The sequence below is a fragment of the Mastigoproctus giganteus genome, chromosome 12 (assembly GCF_048544385.1).
Source record: "Mastigoproctus giganteus isolate SK-2022 chromosome 12, ASM4854438v1, whole genome shotgun sequence".
In the NCBI taxonomy this organism is placed as follows: Eukaryota; Metazoa; Arthropoda; class Arachnida; order Uropygi; family Thelyphonidae; genus Mastigoproctus; species Mastigoproctus giganteus.
The window spans coordinates 175,234,364-175,251,738 of NC_143586.1; the positions used below are offsets into that span (position 1 = coordinate 175,234,364).

The 17,375-nt window shown below is 38.5% G+C and overlaps 1 protein-coding gene across 1 annotated transcript in view; it reads right to left on the bottom strand.

The window, feature by feature from the left end:
* LOC150077612 (terminal uridylyltransferase 4-like) overlaps window positions 1-17,375 on the bottom strand; it is a 753,631-nt gene that overhangs the window by 136,833 nt on the left and 599,423 nt on the right. The window contains exon 20 of the mRNA XM_090385959.1: window positions 15,493-15,670. Coding sequence (XP_090242085.1) covers window positions 15,493-15,670 — 178 coding nt within the window. The remainder of the gene's footprint in view (window positions 1-15,492; window positions 15,671-17,375) is intronic.

The window sequence follows — 17,375 nt, forward strand, 5'->3', positions numbered from 1 at the left end:
ATAAGTGTTTGCCATTTTATTTACTTAATTGTACATTGTATATTGTACTTTATAAGTAGTTTTACAGTTCTAGTTACGCTCGATATTTTTATTTTAAATTTAGATACAGTTTTTGTAGGTTACTATTTAATATACGCAAAACTGTTGTTTCGTTTGAATATTGCAGCCATTGTTATAGTATAGAGTGAATGGCAAGGAATTAAAATTTTTAATTCTGATAAATAGGTTGCTCTAACATAAAACTATATAGTATAATATATATCCCTACATTTAGGAATCTATTAGATAGTGCAGTACTGATAATTAATTAAATTTATTAATCTTATTAACTGTCATTGTTAATAAATAGTAAACAATATCATGCCAGAGACTAGAGCAGTAAAGCAACGGGCAAAAATTAGCAGGAGTGATGTGACTCGGGGGAAGAACAGAGTGGGGGGAGCAATTCTCCAATGCATCACTGCCTAAAAAAATGTGCAGATTGTGAAATGTTTAAGGAACTTTCTCGAACAGGACATGATCTAGCCAAGGAGGATGTCTTTGTGTATGCTAGGTGTAGAGAGTGTCAAGAAATTAGGTGCCAACTCAGTTCTGGTTGGTGCTTATGAGCGTTTGAAGAGCCAGGTAGATACCCTTGAAGGTATTAAAATGGGAGACCCATCAAGCTCTCAGCTGCCCAACTCAATGCCAGAGCTCAGTCTTGTGCATCAAGCAACACAGCTGCAATCACTAAGGCAGAATGTGCTGTTTCCATAGGAGTTAGTTATTGATGGTGACTATTGTCAAGGAGACGGGTAATATACCCTAGGGACTCACATCTGGAGAGTATGGGCTTGGCATACTCACCAGATGTGAGCTGGATATCATCATTCTTCTTTTTCTTGGTGATTCCCTTCTACCTCTCTCTCTCTCTCTCTCTCTCTCTCTCTCTCTCTCTCTCTCTCTCTCTCTCGGGGTATTTCAGAATTTTTTTTTTTCCGGCTGGTGCAGCATAAGCTTCAGGCTTCCTTGCACCATATGGCTAATAATAATATACGGTGTAAAAAGGCTAGGTGGAATAGGACCAGGGTATGTCTCCCAGGGACAAAAGTTGATGATGCTGTAGAGCGGATATCATCTTTTAAGGGCACAAAGAATGATATTATTGTACGTGTTGGCACTAATGGCATTAAGAGAGAAAGATCTGCAGACTTGAGCATTAGCATTAGTAGAAGCATATGATGCAAGAAAGCAAGCTTATACAGCATCAGCCAAAAAAAAAAAAAAAAAAAAAAAAACTGCTCCCATTTTACCCCTCCATTTGTTCCAAATACCTGTCCAGCTCAGCTTAAATTTATTTAGGTTATCAACTTTCACAACAAAAGATGGAAGTCTGTTCCACCAATAACTACCCGCTGGCTAAAGGCAAATTTCCACACATATCTATCCTACAACTGTCTTTCCTCAATTTGAATTTATGCCCTCTCAGGTGACTGTTCTGAGCAAGAGGAAGAATCCCATCAGCATTGAGCATGCTCAAACCATTCAAGGCTTTATACACCTCAATCAGATCACCTCGCAGATGCCTAGTCTCCAGACACTGTAATCTGCAAAACTTAAGCTTTTCTTTGTAAGAGCAACCCTTCGTTCCATTCACTAATCTTGTAACTTACTTAACAGGTACAGGTCAATATAGAAAAAAAGTGGTGAGTTGGGGTTACATTTGAAAGTATCTGCAATTCTGACCAGACAAGGTAGGAGGGAGAACACGATGAGCCTTGTCAGGTAATTCCGCCCTAGAGAGATTGTGTAAGGCTCATTGGGCAGAATTTTTCTCAGCATGCTCTGTGCTTAAACAGAGAGGGTACAAGAATACCTACTGATGCTTTCGAGGCAGTGTTAGGTGCGTCAAAAAACTGCTAGCTTGGAGGGGGGGGGATTCAGACTAAAAGATTAGCAGCAGCCATAGGTAGAGGTGAAAGTCATTCTTGCACTGCTTCTATTAGAATGGAAGACGGGTGAAGGGGTTTTCAGGGAATGGTGGGGATCATCACGGAACAAAAAAAAAATGGGGGGGGGAGATTCATAGACTAAAAGATTAGTAGCAGCCACAGGCAGAGGTGAAAGTCATTCTTGAACTGCTTCTATTAGAATGGAAGACGGGTGCTGGGTTTTCAGGGAATGGTGCTGATCATCACAGAACAAAAAAATACATGGGCTGTGTTAGGGTAACTAAGATTAAGAATAGGTGCATGCATACTGGCACGTACATCAATTCTAGGAGTACAGTAAATAAGTTTGATGAATTTGAAATGCTGGTCAAGACATAAAAGGTGAATGTTGTTGGGATAGCAGAGTTGTAGTGTCACACAAAATTGGAATTTGGGGAGTACAATGTGTACAGGAAGGACATGCAGGATAGGAAGGAAGGGGGTTATGCTGCTAATTAAGAAACACATAAAATGTAAGAAAGTGCATCCAGTTGACATAGATGGTTAGTGCAATGTTGAGTTAGTTTGGTGTGATATAAGCACTGGGCAGCCGACCGGGTAAAGTGCCTACCTGGCAACCCAAAGGTCGCGGGTTCGATTCCCGCCTCGGGCATGGATCAAAGTACTGCAAAAACCTTGGGAGGTGCATTATGGCCACAGAAGCCTATGCGCCAACAACTAACAAAAAAAAAAAAAAAAATAAATAAATAAATAAGCACTGGGAAAGCTGAAAGTAGTAGTGTGTTATAGGCCTAATGACTCTGATAAATACAATGAACAACTGTACAGAGAAAGCGAGTGGCCAATAAATCAAATTGTCCAAAAATGGGGGACTTTAACTTCTCAGATATTGATTGAAATTTATGGATTGGTCACTTGCACAATAGCAAGCCTTTTGTGGATTTATTGGATGACTGTTTTCTACAGCAACATGTTCGAGAGGCAACCAGAGGGAGTAATACTCTTGATCTGGTTATCATCAGTGATTATTCATGCATTAAGAATTTGCACATAAAGGAAACACTAAGTGGTAGTGATCGCAGTGTACTGATGCGGGATTGATTCAAAGATGAAACTATCATCAGGGGTAAAGGGAAGGGTTTTTGCTTCCATAAAGGTGACTTCAGTAGTCCGTGTCTCAGACAATTTTTAAATTCTGTACAGCGGGACAAACTAATGATGTTACCAACAGCATATTCTAAATGGGAAGCATTCAATGAAGTAATTAGCATTAGCCAAAAAAAAAAAAAAAAAAAATTTCTCATTTCACTAATCTGGTCACTCCAAATGTTTGTATAGTTCAGCTTTAAATTTATTTAAGCTATCAACTTCCACAATAACAGCTCCAGCAATCAACTACACGCTGGCTAAAGGCAAACTATCGCACATCTATTCTACAACTGTCTGTCTTTTATTCTGTCTTTACTTAATTTGAATCTATGCCCCTTCAGGTTCTTAATCTCAGCAAGTAGAAGTATCCATTAGCATTGAGCCTTCTCAAACCATTCTAGGCCTTGTACACCTCAATCAGATCACCTTGCAGGTGCCTAGTCTGCAGATGTTGAAACTTACAGAATTTAAAGGGTTCTCTTGGTAAGAGAACGCCTTTGTTCCTCTCACCAACCTTGTTGCCCTTCTCTATATAAAGTTACTCGTTCCAGTAACTTTATATCCTTCCTTAAGGAAGCTATTAGCCTTTTCATACAGATTACAAAAATACTGTTCATGGTTTAGGCCTAAATGATGTCACAAAAACTAATGAGAGACACGCAGAGAAGAAAAAAGCATGGGGTGCATATAAATTATCAGGTGCCACAAAAGCTTATGGTAGATATAAGATAGTCTGTAATCAAGTCGCAACGGAGGTTAGCCAAGCAAAGGCAGATTACAAGAAATCTTTGGAAAAGCATGACAAAAAACAGCAAGAACTTTAGTTACATAAACTCTAGAAGGAAGGGGATTAATTAGATTGGTCCACTTGATATCAATGATTCAAGTGCTTATGATCCTGCTCCGGTAGCTGACAATCTGAATGAGTATTTTGCATCTACATTTACACAAGAGAAGTTATTAAGGGAGGGAAATGCCAGAAGTTTATCAAACTATAACGGGGTGCTTAATGATTTTGTAATAACTGAGAGCAAAGTGGAGGAGAAATTGTTGAATTTAAACATGAGAAAGGCACCTGGGGTGGATGGGATCTATCCAGTTATATTACAGGAGGCAGCAAAGGAGGTCCCCATAGACTGGAGATGTGCGATATATCGCAAATTCACAAATGGGGATCTAAGGGTGACACGAGTAATTACAGACCAGTTAGCTTAACTTCTGTTCCGGAAAAAATAATAGAATCACTGGTTAAAGATGCAATGCAGGATCATCTAGACAAGACTGTATTAATAATTCAGACAGAGCACTGGTTCATTAAGGGAAAGTCTTGTCTGACAAATTTGATTGGATACTATGATGTGGTTACAAAGGAACTGGATGCAAAAAATAATTTGATATCATACACTTGGATTTCAGGAAAGCTTTTTACATTGTAATGCATGGAAGACTACTGTACAAATTGGGCAAGCTGCTACAAAGGGTGGTTGAGTGGGAGAAGACAGAGAGAGGTAATCAATGGACACTGCTCTTCGTGGACTAATGTTATTAGTGGAGTCTCTCGGGGTTTGGTGTTGGGCCCACTTTGTTTTGTATATTTATCAATGATATTCATGTAGGTACATCAGACTGAATGTTGAAGTTTGTAGATGATACTAAGGTTGTTAATGACAGTAATGGTAGTGTGCTACTGCAACAGGATCTAGAAAATCTGGGCTGAGAAGTGGCAACTGAAGTTTAACATTGACAAATACAAAGTATTGCATATGGGTAGAAGTAACCTCAGAGAAATGTACCAACTGTATGGTACTACACTGAGGGTGGTAGAAAATGAAAAAGACCTGGGAGTAATTGTTGCAGTCAGATATGAAGTTTTCTGCACAGTGCAGACAGGCTGCCAGAGCAGGTCATGGAGTATTTTCAATGATATACTGGAATTTTGCTAGAAGGGAAAAGAAGGTGATTATCCCTTTGTATATCCCTTTGTTAATGGTCAGGTCACGCCTTGAGTACTGCGTACAGGTATGTAGGCCTTATTTTAGGAACGATGTAGAGTTACTTGAGTGAGTACAGAGAAGGAAAACAAGGTTGGTGAAGGGAACGAAGCAGTGGTCCTACCAAGAAATGCTTAAGTTCTGCAAATTGCAGCATCCTCAATCAGATCACCTCACATACCTGTGAGGTGATCTGATTGAGGTGTATAAGGCCTATAATGGATTGAGCAGGCTCAATTCCGATGGGATTTTTCTACTTGCTCAGATTACAAATCTGAGGGGGGCATAAATTCAAATTGAGGAAAGGCAGTTATAAAACAGATGTGCGGAAATTTGCCAGCAGGTTGTTGATTGCTAGAACAAACTTTCATCTGTCACTGGAAGTTGATAGCTTAAATAAATTCAAGGAGGAACTGGACGTGTGAAATGTTTTTTTTGGCTGATGCTATATAAGCTTGCTCCATATGCCTCTACTAATGCTAATACTATACATATGAGAGGGCATAAATTCAAATTCAGGAAGAGTGGTTGCAGAACAGAAGTGGTTGATTTTTGAAAGAAGTTTATTTACACCTGTTGTGGAAGTTGACAGTGTGAATAATTCAAACCAGACAAACTACTGGATGGGATCAACAGTTGATATGGGACTGTTTTTTTTTTTTTTTTTTTGGCTGATGCTGAATAAGCTTTACTTTTTTTGTATCACTTGCTACTACTAATACTAACAACTTTCTTCTTAATTTTTCCAGAAAACTTTCTACAGCTACAAAATATGCTGACAGATTCACCCATAAGCTTCACATTGTGGAGGGTAAAACAGTTTTTAAAATTTCTGAACCAGCCTTTTCTAATTGAAAAACTTGTGTTACCACTGCTTTCACCAGATTCATTGAACTAAATAAAAATTTTTCTGCATCTGATCTTCAATCATTACAGTCAATGCCTTTTCCATTTTTTAAGTCTGTGTTATGGAACTTACCTTTGTTGCAATAGGTGCACTCTCAGAAACACTGCATCTTAAATTTTTTTCTAATTTTTTAAAAAACCAGACAATTGATTTTTTGATTTTGTAAATGTTTGCAACTGATGCTAAACTCTTTCCATTTGAAAGCTTATCCAGTAACTCAATCCTGTTTGATAAAGTCAAGACCTTCTTCCATCTATTAACAATTTTAAGCTCTTGCTATTTTTAATTATAGTCATTAACAATTCCCTTATGAAAAGTCATATTTTCATAGGGTTGATTATCCAAATTGTAAACATCCTAGCAGTAAATCTGTGCATCCATAAACGGAAAATGTATGCTCTCACAATAAAGCGCATAACACATACTGAGTGAGAGTTGGCTCCTGAGGCCTCTCACAAGATTTTTCCTCCTGTTTCTGCTTCCTTGTTAAGCCCCACCCCAACATTAGATTTTGGTCATGAGAATAGATCATGGACATTAAAACTGTCAATTTTTACTTTTAAAATGTGACCTTTTTTTTTTTTTTTTTTTTTTTTTTTGTTGTTGTTGGCGCATTGGCTTCTGTGGCCATAATGCACCTCCCAAGGTTTTTGCACTACTGTTATCCAAGGCCGAGGCGGGATTCGAACCCACGACCTTTGTGTCGCCAGGCAGGCACTTTACCCACCCGACATTACTGTCTTTTACTTTGATAAATTAATTCATTATTACTGTTTAGCCGTAATTCTTCTGTATTTATCCTTATACTGTAGTTTCTGTAATACTTGGAATTCTGACATTATATTGACGTAGCTCTTCTGCTAATTCCATGTCTTCATTTTTTAAGCTTCTAATATTGAAGGTACATACAATGATTGTAATTTGCTCAAACTTTGTTTTTCAAAAAAATACATATTTTTTTTTATGAAAAAGGACTTGCAGGCATTACAAAATTATTCATATTCTTAGAAGTGCAATGGACTGAAGAAAATACTTATATTTTGTTAAAAAAAAAAAAACAGGCATATATTGCTGCTAATGGACAAAATAACATCAAATTAGGACATGCTATTGCCATGGGGGATGTCTTTGTGTGTGCGCGCGATGCAAGGAGTGTATCGAAATCAGGCAACAACTCAGCGTTCTTATGGGCCTATATGAGAGCTTGAAGGACAGGGTGGATGCCCTCGAAGGAACTAAATTGAGGGGCCCATCAACGCCAGAGCTTGCACTTGGTCATCGCGCAACACAGCGGCAACCCCCAAGGCAGAATGTGCTGGTCCCAAAGGAACTAGTAGTTGTTGGTGACTCTATTGTCAGGGAAACGGGGAACATGCTTTGTAAAAAGGATAGGTGGAACAGGACCGGGGTATGATGACGTTGTAGAGCACATATCATCTTTTAAGGGCATAAAAGGTGATATAGTTGTACACGTTGGCACTAATGATATCAAGAGTACGAGACCGGCAGAATTGCTTAACAAGTACAGGTCACTGTTGAAAAAAAAAGCCACGAAATAGGATTGAATTTGAAAGTGTCTGCAATTCTGCCCAGACACAATAGGAGGGAGTATATGATGAGAGCCTTGTCAATCAATTCGGCCCTGGAAAGATTGTGCAAGGCTCAAGGGGTAGAATTTTTTCAGCCTGGACTGTACTTGTTAACAGGAGAGATTGCTTCTACAGGGATGGGATACGCTTAAATAGAAAGGGTGCAAGAATATTTGCTGATGCTATCGAGGCAGTGTTAGGTGGGTCGGAAAACTGCTAGCTTGGGGGGGAGACAAAGACGAATAGATTAACAGTAGCCACTGGCAGAGGTGAAAGAGATTCTTGCACTGCTTCTATTGGAATGAGCAGAAGCCTGAAAAACAAGATGCAGGATATTTCAGAGACTGCTGGGAGTCATTGCGGTACAATGTTGTTTGTTATTTGGTTTTTAGGAGCATTAGCAACTAAGGCCATATTGCTCCGGGATATGCGGTGGTCATTCCCTGACCTTTCCGCATCCTCCGTATTTGGTGGTGACGGGCTCGAACCCCGGTCTAATCAAGAAGCGTGTGCTACGCACTGCTGCTCCTTCCCACCTGGCTACGGAGGCGCCTTGCGGTACAAGAAAACACACGAGTTGTGTTAGGGTAGCTAAGAATAGATATAGGTGCATGTATACTTGCGTGTACACCAATGCTAGGAGTTTAGTAAATAAATTTGATGAATTTGAGGTATTGCTCAAAACATCAAAGGCAGATATTGTTGGGATATCAGAGACGTGGTGTCACACAGATATAAGGAATACAGAACTGGAATTTGGGGAGTACAAAGTCTACAGAAAGGATAGACTGGATAGGAAGGGAGGAGGGGTTATGCTATTAGTTAAGAAATACATAAAATCCAAGGAAGTGAAGCCAGTCGACATCGCTGGACAGTGCAGTGTCGAGTCAGTTTGGTGACATAAGCATTGGGAGATCAAAATTGAGAGTAGGAGTGTGCTATAGGACTAATGACTCTGATGAGTATAATAAGAAACTGTACAGGGAAATAGAGTGGGCCAGTAAATCACAGAGTCTTATAATGAGAGATTTTAATTTCCCAGATATTGACTGGAATTTGGGGGATGGTCACTCACACATTAGCAAGGCTTTTGTGGATTTATTGGATGATTGTTTTCTACATCAGCATGTTCGGGAGGCAATTAGAGGGAGAAATACTCTTGATTTGATTATCAGCAGTGATACTTCGTGCATTAAGAATCTGCAGATAAATGAACCACTAGGTGGGAGTGATCACAGTGTGCTGAAGTGGGAATTACTCAAAGAGGTAACTACCATTTGGGGTAAAGAGAAGGGTTATTGCTTTCGTAAAGGCGACTACGATGGACTGAGACAGTATTTAAATTCTATACAGTGGGACCAACTGATGATGTTACCAACAGCAAATGCAAAATGGGAAGCATTCAAAGAACTTATCTTGGAAGCTACCAGGCTTTACATACCAACTAAGAAATATTGTTCAAGGTTTAGGCCTAAATGGATGTCAGATGAACTGATGAGGCATATGGCAGAGAAGAAACATGCATGGGATACATACAAATTAACACATGACACAGAAGCCTATGAGAGTTACAAGTTGATCTGAAACCAAGTTACAAAGGAGGTTAGGCAGGCGAAGGCAGATTACGAGAAATCTTTGGCAAGGGATGCAAAGAAAAACAGCAAAGAGTTCTTTACTTATGTAAACTCTAGAAGGAAGGGGATGAATCAGATTGGTCCACTTGATATCGATGGGTCAACTGTTGATGATCCTGCTCAGGTAGCTAACAAACTAAATGAATATTTTGCATCGACATTCAGACATGAGGAGTTATTTAGCAAGGGGAAAGCCAGAGGTGTATTCAACTCTAGCAGTAAGCTAGAGAATCTTGTAATAACTGGGAGTATAGTGGAGGAGAAATTGTTGAAGATAAACACAAGAAAGGCACCTGGGATCTATCCAGTTATATTAAAGGAGGCCGCAGAGGAAGTAAGCAAACCCTTAGCCATAATTATGAGAGCTTCCTTGGACTCAAGGGAGGTACCCACAGACTGGATGTTGTTGTTGTTTGGTTTTTAGGAGCATTAGCAACTAAGGCCATATTGCTCAGGTGCGGTGGTCATTCCCTGATCTTTCCGCATCCTCCGTATTTGGTGGTGACGGGCTCGAACCCCGGTCTAATCAAGAAGCGTGTGCTACGCACTGCTGCTCCTTCCGACATGCTATGGAGGCACCATCCCACAGACTTGAGATGTGCAAATGTGACCCCAATTCACAAAGGAGGATCAAAGGCTGACAAAAGTAATTATAGACCTGTGAGTTTAACTTCTGTTCCAGGAAAATTAATGGAGGCACTGGTTAAAGAAGCACTGCAGGATCATTTAGACAAGACTTCAGTTATAGCTCGGACACAGCATGGTTTTGTTAAGGGGAAGTCTTGCTTGACCAATCTGATTGGATACTATGATGCAGTCACAAAGGAACTGGATGCAGGGAATAACTTTGATATTATATACTTGGATCTTAGAAAGGCTTTTGATACTGTTGCACATGGAAGACTGCTGCACAAATTGGAGCAGTGTGACATTGGAGGCAAATTGCTGTTGCGGATAAAGGGGTGGCTGAGGGGGAGAAGACAGACAGTGGTAATCAATGGACACTGCTCGTCGTGGACTAATGTTATTAGTGAAGTCCCTCAGGGCTCAGTGTTGGGTCCATTATTGTTTTCTGTGTTCATAAATGATATAGATGATGGTATATCAAGCTTAATGTCGAAGTTTGCAGACGATACAAAGGTTGGCAGGGTTGTCAAGGACACTACTGACACTATGCTGCTGCAACAGGATCTGGAAAGGTTGAGCAGATGGGCTGAGAGGTGGCAAATGAAGTTTAACATTGACAAATGTAAAGTACTACACATGGGAAACAGCAACCCCAGAGCAACGAATCAACTCTGTGGTACTACACTGACAGTGGTAGAGAATGAAAGGGACCTGGGGGTGGTTGTGCAGGCAGATATGAAGTTCTTTGAGCAGTGCAGACGGGCTGCAAGAGTAGCTCATGGTGTATTGTCAATGATATATAGGAATTTTTCTAGCAGGGATAAGGAGGTGATTATTCCCTTATATAAGGCAATGGTCAGGCCACACCTAGAGTACTGTATACAGGTCTGGAGGAGGTTCATTTCAAGAAGGATGCAGAGATGCTGGAACGAGTACAGAGAAGGGCAACAAGATTAGTGAATGGAACAAAGGGCTGCTCTTACGAAGAAAGGCTTAAGTTTTGCAAATTACAGTGTCTGGAGACTAGGCACCAGCGAGGTGATATGATAGAGGTGTATAAAGCCTTGAATGGTTTGAGCATGCTCAATGCTGATGGGATTCTTCCTCTCGCTCAGAATAATCACCTGAGAGGGCATAAATTCAAATTGAGGAAAGACAGATGTAGGATAGATATGCGGAAATTTGCCTTTAGCCAGCTGGTTGTTGGTTGGTGGAACAGACTTCCATCCATTGTCATGGAAGTTGATAGGCTAAATAAGTTTAAGGCTCAGCTGAACAGGTATTTTGAACGAATAGAGGGGTGAAGTGGAAGTGTTTTTTTTTTTTTTTTTTTTTTTGACTGATGCTGCATAAGCTTGCTTTCTTGCATCAAATGCCTCTACTAATGCTAATGCTAAATAATATCAGTTTTTAAAGAGGTTTTATTACTTGAAGCCATAATTAATAATTAATATTTTCTTTGATAAAAAAAATGTTCAATATTTTTAATGTTTGGGCACAAATATGAGGTTTTGATATTTCTTGCACTATTTCACAATACCATACCACATCTCTAATTACTGCCTCCATTAACTTCTTTTTTTTTTTTTTAATGAGGATTTTTTTTATTATCCCCTCCCTTCCCTCCAAACTACATCACACAGTTCCTATTGGGTTCAAATCTGGTGAATAACTAGACCAAGATACCGTTTTATCATTTTTGGATGACACAAAAAAAAAGGTCTTAATGCTCTTCGATATGGGAGTAGTCACCTAAAAAAAAAAATGAATTCTCCATTGTTGAATACCTATTTACCTGATGGTATCATTTCTGAAGGAAAAATGTCTTTGAATATTATGGAATTTAGAGTGCTGTCAGAGAACTTCATTATTTCCATACCACTAGCTGAAAAATATCTCGTGGAACAATCACACATGTGGGAAACCTTCAGGATCATGACTGGCCCAATGAAGCACATAAAGATTCATTGAAACTGCAAAAAATTCTACAGCAACTGCTGCCACTTTTCCTTAAACTAATGTGCATATACTGTTTTGCTTGTATAACATATGCCTCATTCTGTTCTTTAATGAGAACTGGTTTCTCAATTTTATGATACAAATTTGACTAATTTCCTTCTTACAGTCCTACCAGTTGTTTTTATTCCATTATGTCTTTCCTCTGTTTGGCATGACTTTCAGACAAAACAAACAAATCTGTGAATATCTCCTATTTCAGCCATTTTCTTTAACTGTTGTGAACTGTTGCACCTCAAAAGTATCAGTGATTTCAGTGTTCTTGGATTTTACTTAACTTCCAGGAAGTATAATTTTTTTAACTGCTCATCTTCACTACTTCCAAAGAGGTAAACCACCTACAACTGCAAAATTACAGATTCACTCTTAGAAACAGAACTGCTCTCTATGATGACTCAGAACATACTGCTACTGTCTTCTAATACACCTTAACATGATTAACAACCACTGCTGTTAATATTTTGAATGTGTCTTAAGCCCACTTGTCAATGGAGGCTGACAAGTGGGCTCAAGACACATTCTAAATATTAACAGCAGTGGTCGTTAATCACGTTGTCCATAAAAAACAGATGCTCCCCCCGTTATTTTCTTTAAGTCAATAAAAACCAATAGAATATTAATTTTGCAGTATTCACAGCTTTTTATTCTTACAAATAATGAAAACATATAAAAATAGTTTGATATGGGAAAACTGTTATTAATTTGTCTGACACTATCTTCAAAGTTGTTCCAGTAGTACATTTATCACTGCATTCTGTTTCCCTGATAAACACAGCAGAGAACCTTGCCAACGTGGATAATCTCCCAGCTCATATGAGTAACAACTGCTCTGGTCTAATAGAGTGATAAGAGTTTGCCCATACTTTATCCAATTTGGTTAGCTTAGTTCTGTGCTGCGGCCTTAGTTCTATTGAAAGAATATTTCTGAACACAGCTGGTCACATGTAAAGAACTAAAGTCTTTTCCACATGGTGTGCATAACTACAATTGTGTGGCATAAAGTGAAGGGTAGGAGGCAGGAGTGTGCTATGGAGAGGATAAAAGAAACAAGCTAGTTAATGTATACAGTGTATTATACTTAAGGCATGTCAGATTTTTATTTGTAAAATTAATTCAATTTACTTTTTGCAGATGATCAGGTGGTGATAGCACAAGACTTAGAAGATGCAAAGTATGCATGTCGTCATTGTTTGAGGAATATAAACAATGGGGTCTAAAAATCAATTTTAGCAAGACTGAAATTGTCTTCAGGGCCAGGACACATTCTAAATATTGCAGGTTTTAAAATCAAACAAGTTGATAAATTCAAATATTTGGGATCAATCTTACAAAGCGATGGATCATCCCAAGCAGGATCAATAAGAGAATTACAGATGGCAGAAAGGCTATCGGCATGTTAAACTCTGTTCTGTGTAGCAAAAATATCCCACATAAAACAAAGAAACTTATATTTCGAACGATTGTACAAAGTCTTCTATTGTATGGAACGGAAACCTGGACATTGAATAGGCGAGCGGAAAACAAATTGCTCTCCACAGAAATGGATTTTTGGAGAAGCTCAGCAGGAACTTCTAGAAGAGACAGAAAACAGAATGAAGACATAAGGGAAAAAATGGAAGTGAAAAAGTCTATTATTGACACCATTAAAGAAAAGCATCTAACATGGTATGGACATGTAAAACGGATGCAAGAAAACAGATATCCAAAGGCTATCCTGGAATAGATACCTCCTGGAAGAAGGAGAAGAGGAAGACCTAGGAGGACATGGATGGATGGAGTACGGGAGTGCATGACAGCCTGAGGCTTAATCGACCAAGACACCTTGAACCGCACTTTATGGCAGGAAAAAATTCCTAACAAGAAATAACTTGTAGGCTGAGGAAACCCATTGTAAATGGAAACACTCCTCTTGAAGATGAAGAAGAAGAAATTAATTCAATTATTTCCTTTTTCTTCACTAACAGAAGAAAAAAGTAAATAAAGAATTACCTTGTAACAGTTAATTAGTAATTGACTAACTAATAATATATAAAAGTAACTGTTTTCACTTTATTGCACATATTTTATAACATATTACTGCATATGGGTAGCAGTAACCCCAGCGTAATGAACGAACTGTGCGGTACTACACCCAGGCTAGTGGAGAATGAAAAAGACCTGGGGGTAATTGTACAGTCAGATATGAAGTTTTCTGAGCAGTGCAGATGGGCTGCAAGAGTAGCTCATGGGGTCTTGTCAATAATATACAGAAATTTTGCTAGCAGGGATAAGGAGGCGATTATTCCTTTGTATAAGGCAATGGTCAGGCCACACCTTGAGTACTGCATACAGGACTGGGGATCCTATGTGCAGTACTCAAGTACTCATTTTAGGAATGGTGTAGAGCTGCAGGAACGAGTACAGAGAAGGGCAACAAGATTGGTGAATGGAACAAAGGGTTGCTCTTACCAAGAAAGGCCTAAATTCTGAAAACTACAGGATCTGGAGATTAGGCACCTGCAAGGTGATCTTATTGAGTGTATAAGCCTTGAATGGTTTGAGCATGCTCAATGCTGATGGGATTCTTCGTCTGGCTCAGAATAATTGCCTGAGAGGGCATAAATTCAAATTGAGGAAAGACAGTAGTAGAATAGATGTGCGGAAATTTGTCTTTAGCCAGCAGGTGGTTGATTGCTGGAACAAACTTCCATCTGTCGTGTAAGTTGACAGATTAAATAAATGCAAGGCAGAACTAGACAAATTTTTTAGTGAATGAATAGGTGAAATAGGAAAGTTTTTTTTTTTTTTTTTTGTGATGCTGTTTAAGCTTGCTTTCTTGCATCATATGCCTCTGTTAATGCTAATAAAATTCACTCCACATTCTGTAATACTTTATAATCAACAGTGAGTAATGCTGCAACATGTATTTCAATCTCTGTGATTTAATAAATTAAACAATCATAGAAGACTGGTAATGTTTTCATAATGCAGTTTTTTTATTTGTTCCTGGATTTTAGTAACAATTGAAATACAATACATATTTAAACATTTCTTTTAATTAACATAATAATAAGCAAATAGTAATAATTCATGATTTCTATATTTTGTAAACTGATAAAAAAAAAATATATATAAGCAAAAAGCAACAACTTATGCTGGAACTGAGAATATTTCGTATCTGCACATCTGCCATTTTTCTAATTACTTTCTTTAATTAGCACACAGAGAAAAACATAATATGTATTGCTCTAGCTACAATATATGTATGATACAGTGAGAGCCTAAGTGACATCTATGAAAGAAAAAAAAAAATAATAAAATAATAATAACTGCCAGATATCTACTAGTCTAATTTTAACGAAATATGGGATAGCTCAACGAATCTTTCTAAAACAGAGAAATATAAAATTTCATAAAAATTCATACAGTGGGAGCTGAGTTATTTCATGCTGACAGACAGACAGATGGCTGGATGGACATGGTGAGGACAAACAGGTACTTTATACATATATGTTAATGCACCTAAAAAGAAGACCTAACGGGTGACTGGTCCAGCAGAAAAACTACTAGAAAAAATTATAATGAAAACAACAAGATCAGTGGAACCATATAAAATGCTAAATGATTCCGATTAATTTATAAACTAGAGGCATAAAAATTAAAACTTACCCTCAATTGCAATTTCTTTTGTGTTCCACAATTTCTTAAAGCGGGTTAAGTGAGCTATCTGTCGTATAGATATTACATAGTTCTGAAAGTCAAATTCTTCTGTATAGAATTTCAGCAAACCTAACCACAATTCTCCAGGGCTTTCTTTATTCTTGTGATAATCTGGCCACACAGAAGGCTAAATAAAGTTAGAGCATTTAAAACAGCAAATGAACAAATGTCTTTCATATAGCATTAAGAAAAATAATTCACATAACTCTCTTTAGCTTAATCTCCATACTAACTGTTTCCCCCCCATCCAAATATGGAAGAGGACCTAGCAGTACAGTAGTTTCATGGTTATTTGGGGCAGCAGTTTATTTGGGACAAACCTTAAAGAACAGAACCTAATCAAGAAAATAGCTAGGGTTTTCTTCACTTAACTGGGACAACATGCTGTTTAATCGGGGGCAGGAGACTGCAGCACTCGAGATTACCCCTGAGGTACATTTACACAACTGTGGCAGACAGGAAGCCCGGTTTTGTGTATTCGTCCTCTTCTTTCTCCTTTCACTTTCTTCAAGCCGATTGCTATATTTTCAAGAATTTTTGCAGCCAGTTGTTCATTAAACTGATAACGCCTATGAACTGTAGAGCAGCGTGCACTTAAATCCACAATGGCTAGTGGCATTTGGGCGATAAGGTGGTGACACAAAATTCAGCAGAGATGCATTCATTTCAGCACCCTGTGTAGGGAGTATCTATACTAACAATTTCTGCTTAATTTTGCCTGGGCTTGTGCTTCTTAAGATAATGACATGCCCATGCTTGATGTCTGTCAAAGATTTTGCATTTCTAGAATTGTAATGAACCTGATAGAGCCCAGGCAAATTTAAGCAGATGTTTGCTGATACTGTACTGTAATGGAATTCATTTATACTTTCGGGGGGGGGGGATTCTCACAAAGGGAGAAACCACCACATAGTTTCCAAAGAGGTCAGAGGGTGTTAAAAATTTACCAGCACACCAATACCCTTCTAGTTGTTGCATGTGAATGACTCATCACTTGTCTCACTGTTGCTTTGCCTTTTCAGAGCATACAGTCTCTAATTAGTGTCAGTTGTGTGCACTTGTGTTATTGTTCATACTGAACCAATGCTGAATCAGGAAGTGCACAGATTTTTCAGTGCTGTGATTTTTGATAATTTTTTATTTTAATTTTATAAAATTTCAGACCCTTAACAGCCATGTAAAGATTTATCACTAGCTGAAAAAATTGCCTTACTGGACCAAATAAAAGGCCATCTGTCCAATATCAATCATCATCATTTTGCAGAGATAGATCGAGTACTGATATCTGCAATTGCACACTTGATACACCAGCAGCAATAATCACTGCTGATAATCAGGTCAAGAAAATGCTTCCTCTTGTTGCCTCGCTAACATACTGCTGTAGAAAACAGGCATTCACAAAAGTGTTGCTACTGTTTGAGAGACCAACACACCTGTTCCAGTAAGAAAAACCAAGAAGAATGGATACAATATGGAAAACAGGGAGCATTCCAAAAATGGAAATGTCAAGGTAAGGATTGTCATTAAGGATGCCCTAAATCAATGGTTCTCCATTGTAACTAGATGAGAAGTGTGCACCAGTGGTCCAATGTTGAAAAAGAAGTCAGAGGAAGAGTGTCATCAGCATTCAGCCTGCTCAATCCATTCAAATCCTTAAACACCTCAATTAGATACTTCACAGGTGCCTAGTTTCCAGATGCTGCAATTTAGGGAAATGAACCCTTTCTTGGTGAGATCATCTTTTCATTACTTCACCAATCTTGTTGCTCTTCTCTGGACCCATTCCAGCAGATCAACATACTTCCTAAAATGAGGCTGCCAGAGGCTGTATG